We start from the raw sequence: 5,114 nt of genomic DNA, 5'->3' as shown, positions 1-5,114 counted from the left end.
ATAGCGTTTCATCAAACAGTTCAGAGAGATGAGGTCAGCAGGTTCCGATTAAAACGCAACGTTTGCTAACCTGGGATCGGAGTCCTGTTCATATCTGTAATGATACACCTCCATTTGATCCCGGCAGGCCTCTCTAATGTTATTGAGCCACCTCTTGATGCCTCTTCTGTTCAAATATAACACCATGAGGAACACAACTCCAATGAGGGCCAGCACAATGCCGAGAAGCACATAAGACCGGGCATCCAAGTTTTGGCACTCCATATCCCTCTTTTCTAGATCCTTTACGAATGTATTCTTCTTCTTTTCTGGTTGCGCGCATTTCAGGCTAGTTACGTCTGCACATTGGGAGCTGTTCTTCAGCCAATCATAAAACTCCTTCACTTTGTCACATTTACAGTCGAACGGGTTGTGTGATAAGTAAATTTTTATTCCCTCGAATTCGTTTAGTTTTGCTAAACTGTGCTTATCCAATGTCGCAATTGAATTATTCGTGAGTATTAAAGTGGTTAAATTGAGGTTGCCAAGCCAAGAAAGAGGAATAACCTTCAAACAATTTCCAGACAGGTCCAATTTCTGGAGATTACACAAACTGTCCGTGGACGGAGCGACTTGCCACGCGCCCAAAGTCATTAAGTTGTTACTGAGGTTAAGATGACGTAGCCGTTCCAAGCCATTAAAAGCTTCAGAGCACACAACCCTTAAACGGTTGTGACTTAAATCTAAGGAAACAAGTCGTGGGAGTCCACAAAACGCACAACTTTGGATCACCTGGATGTTGTTGTCCTGCAGTGACAGCGCGCGCAAGTCCATGTCGGTCCTATTGGCTGAAAACGCTCTCTCGGTTAAAACCGAGATGTTGTATCTGTATAAAGTTAGTTTATGGGTGCTTCTGGGCACTTTGAGAGGTAGCATAATCTCTTCACAGCTCAACCAACCCGTCATAACGCATGAAGTTATCGTGACATTTATGAGCTTCAGCGGACAAACAAACAAACACATCAGCCCCGCCGCTTAAAATGATATCGCTTTACAGTGTGAGATAAAACACGAAGTGGTTTTCTGTTCATTTCCATTTTAATCTGAAGCGAATGTTATTCCAAAGGTTTAATTGCAGCATATGTTCTCTTCATAGTTCGCATTCACTTCGCTTCGGGAATCCGCTTGAGCCATCAAGGAAAGCAGTCCGTGTGGCCAGAGAGTGAGCGTTCAGTCCGACAGCATTTTCTCTCTCTGCAGCTCCCTGACGACGCCTTCACTACAAATGCGATCTAGTGCTGTCTAGCAGCATCCCTGAGGTGAGCAAAAACCTCGCCCACTTTGCTCAGCGAGAGAGAGATACAAAAGAGCCATGTTGTTTTGCAGTTAGGACAGTGGACACTGAATGAACCTCATTCCAGAACAGTGTTGAAAGCATTTTAGAAACTTTAATCGGGGAGACGTAGCCTACATGATATGTGGGAGAATAAAAACATGCTGCCTGCAAATCTGTTTAACAGGGATGTAATTCTGCTGTCTCAAAATTGTACTCATAAAAGTCAAACTAGGCTACCTAAATATTTGGGAGAAATATCCAAATCTAATTGTAGTCTAAGGCCTATACTGTATAAAAGTTTGTAATGAAATGTGTAACTAATATTGTTGCCTGATATTAATAAACTTCTATACCAATATGTGTTTAAAGTCATTACATCAAACATAACTTACAGAAATAAAGAAAAAAATAATCTCATCAAGTTATGTAAATTGTACTTAATTTGTGTACAGGGAAACATACAAGTATCTTCTGTTGCTTACGAAGGGCAGAACTAAATAAAAAAAAAATATTTTTCAACAAAATAAGACAAATTTGGCCATCTTCATCGTGTTCAAAAGTTTCACTCCCCAGCTCTTAATGCATCTTGTTTCCTTCTGGAGCATCAGTGAATGTTTGAATCTTTTTAAATAGTTGTGTTTGAGTCCCTCAAATGTCCTCAGTGTGATAAGGTGCATCTCAAAATCATAAAGGTCACTGCTTGAAAGGGTTCAAATATGCAAAGATGCTGGAAAACTGAAGAATCTGCAGGACCTTAAAGATTTTTCTGAAGAACGCTGCCTCAGTTTAACTGTTCAGAACAAACAAGGGACTCATGCACAACCATCAAAAAACAGAAAGACAGTCGAGGATCATCAGGTAACAGAACACAGTACTAAGAACCAAGGGTTCCCAAACTTTTGAGTGGGGTTATTTTAATAATTTCAGCATTTTTTTTGTCTTGTAGACTAAATGTCAATATATTTGATGTACAATATCTTACTCAGGACAGTACTAAATAAAAATATAACATGCATTTAGTATGATCTCTCTTATTGTTTGAAAATTACTCATATTTTCACAGATTCTGCAAAGGTGCCCAAACTTTCGATCCCACTGTGTATATGTGTGTGTGTGTGTGTGTGTGTGTGTGTGTATATGTATATATATATATATATATATATATATATATATATATATATATATATATATATATATATATATATATATATATATATATATATATATATATATATATATAGATAGATATATAGATATATATATATATAGATATATAGATATATATATATAGATATAGATATAGATATATAATTATTTATTTAGATATATAATTATTTATTTAGATATGACAGTGTAGTGAGTGACAGGAAATTATGTGGGGGAGAGGCGGTGGGATTGGGAAAGGTCCACAAGCTGGGGATTTGAACTCGCCCACAGCGCAAAAAAGCTATAAGTCAGTGCACTGCAGAAATTGTTTTTAGGCATTTTAAATAGTAACTCAAGGCAGTAACAAGCAATATATTGTATTTGTGTGCTCATATATTCAGCTATTCTTTTTAATAGTTAACTTTTAACTTTACCCCCATTCATTCATAGTTACTCGCAACAAACTCACAGCTCGCTTTAGGGGGTCTGTTAAAACTCAGTGAGCCCTGGGGAGGCGAGAGAGACTTTAGACTCTCGCTGTAACTTTACCTGCTGGTGTTGCTGTTGTTAATGTTATATTTTGTAATATTGGTGTTTTATTTTTGTACTACACATTTTTGTTTTTCATCCAATATTTTGAGGAGGCACTGCCTCCCTGCCTCCTCAGAGGAAACACCTCTGGTAGAAGTATAGTATACCTGGTTATTGGACTGCTATTTTCAGTGTACTGATATGTGACACATCAATTCTAATTCAACTCTAGACACTATTAGGGATGTATACAATAAGACCACAGGAACATGGAATGGATGGGTCGGGATAGGACACAATTAAAAGCACTGCTGACTTTGAGCAAACTCTACCCACAGGACTTACATAACAAGAATTCTTTCACCTAGAAAGAGGATTTAGACAACATAACAAACTGAAAAATTTATGAAAGTACAAAACAAAAAACAAGCTTCATTGCTTTTAAAGCCTCTTGTCTGTCCATTGTACTGTAAGTGCACAGCCAACAACAATGCTGTTGGAGAATCAAAAGTGATTTTTTTTTTATGCTTAATATTTACTGTGACCAATCTTAAAGACCATTTACTTGCACATGGATGGATTAACCTTGCTCACATTATCACAGAGTTTCATAATGTAGGTCTAATTGGAAAAAAATTGTTATTCCACTATGAAATATTAACAGAGAAGCACAATATCAATTCTTTTGAAACTTTGTGTGTTCAAAAGACAATTCTGTATGTATGCTCTGTGATGCCATCTTTGATTTGCTGTCTGTTCACAGTGTTTCCCCTGCAATCCAGTCTATATTGTGAATGCTAGCTGTCTACAGGGTCTAATGTTACTCCATCCTATCTGTCTGTGGGGTACAATCTGTTGGTAGGTAAAACCTTTTTTAACCCATTGCGATTTTTGCTGTCTATCCTAAAACTGGTCCCTGAACCGTATTTTTGGAGAACAATTTCAACTCCTGTCGGTTATTGTTTAATAGTGGAGAGGAAATCTCCAGGCACCGTGTTGGCTATGACATGATAAAATAATTTCAGACAAACAAATAAAGACAGGTAATAAACTCCAAAACCGCTCAGGTGCAAAGAGACATAAAATGAGGATTCATTTTGGTGGCAAAGTTGAAGCTTCTGGCTCCTGCAGCAGGATGGTGCTCACAGGATAGGTCCCTTTTCTACCAAAGGTTACTCGAGTTCAAATGAGAGCACTCAGCATTCAGTCATTTTCTCCAGTCAAGTGGAGCATGTAGCTTTTAACGCTTGGAGATAATTCAATTTTGCGGGATTTCATTACAGTAAGCCATCCTCCACCCTTTAGCCACATGAAATGTATTACTGATTACTTTACTTTAAAATCTAACCTTCTGCTTTCAATCTTCAATCCTCTTTGTCTACAACAACACTAGACTGCGAAGCAGCAGCGTAATCATCAAAAATGCATGCATTAGAAGGGCTATAGCCTAAGTGATAGCTGTTATCGAGTGATGCGCCATGATTATTTTATTCAGTGGGTACCTGACAAAGTGGCCTAATTGTACTTGTCAGCCTATAGTAAGCCGGTTTGAGGTGTGCAACAGATATTAGCTATCATGTTCCAAATGGGCAACTTGGCCAGCTATATTACTTTATCCTTGTGGCTGCCCATCTGGAGTAACACAGTTGGCAAAGCGTCACAGTGTCTGTCACTCATGTAACAGGTTCTTAGATGGAAGAACCTGTTACACCCCCCCCCCCCCGAAAATCTTTTATTATACCTGTATATTATATTAATAAAAATTGCATTTACATTTTTATATTCATCTCTCTCTAACCCATACATTCTAGTATCTATTTTAATATATTTTAAAAAGTAATTTATTCCTGTGATGAAAAAGCTGTATTTTCAACAGCCATTACTCCAGTCTTCAGTATCACATGACTTTAGAAATCATTTTAATATGCTGATTTTATGCTCAAAACTATTTCTAATTATTATAAATATACCCCATATTTGGGGTCTAGTCTTTATAAAAGAATATATTTAGAAAATAACCGATTTGTCCTCATGTTCTCAACAGTGGGACGCATAGACGACTCACTATGGAAATGGATGCTTAGAAAAGGCGTGCCATGCTTTTTTTTCTTCTTTTGATCAA

At 37.4% G+C, this 5,114-nt stretch overlaps 1 protein-coding gene across 1 annotated transcript; it reads right to left on the bottom strand.

Moving 5' to 3' along the window:
• Positions 1-48: 48 nt before the first annotated feature.
• Positions 49-945, bottom strand: LOC113073430 (trophoblast glycoprotein-like). The gene has a single exon (XM_026246299.1). It carries the CDS (start codon positions 943-945, stop codon positions 49-51), a length of 897 nt encoding a protein of 298 aa, XP_026102084.1.
• Between the last annotated feature and the right edge of the window lie 4,169 nt (positions 946-5,114).

This window comes from Carassius auratus, unplaced genomic scaffold (assembly GCF_003368295.1).
Source record: "Carassius auratus strain Wakin unplaced genomic scaffold, ASM336829v1 scaf_tig00012124, whole genome shotgun sequence".
Taxonomy (NCBI): Eukaryota; Metazoa; Chordata; class Actinopteri; order Cypriniformes; family Cyprinidae; genus Carassius; species Carassius auratus.
The sequence above is the reverse complement of the archived record's forward strand: the minus strand, read 5'-3'. Positions and strand labels throughout refer to the sequence as shown.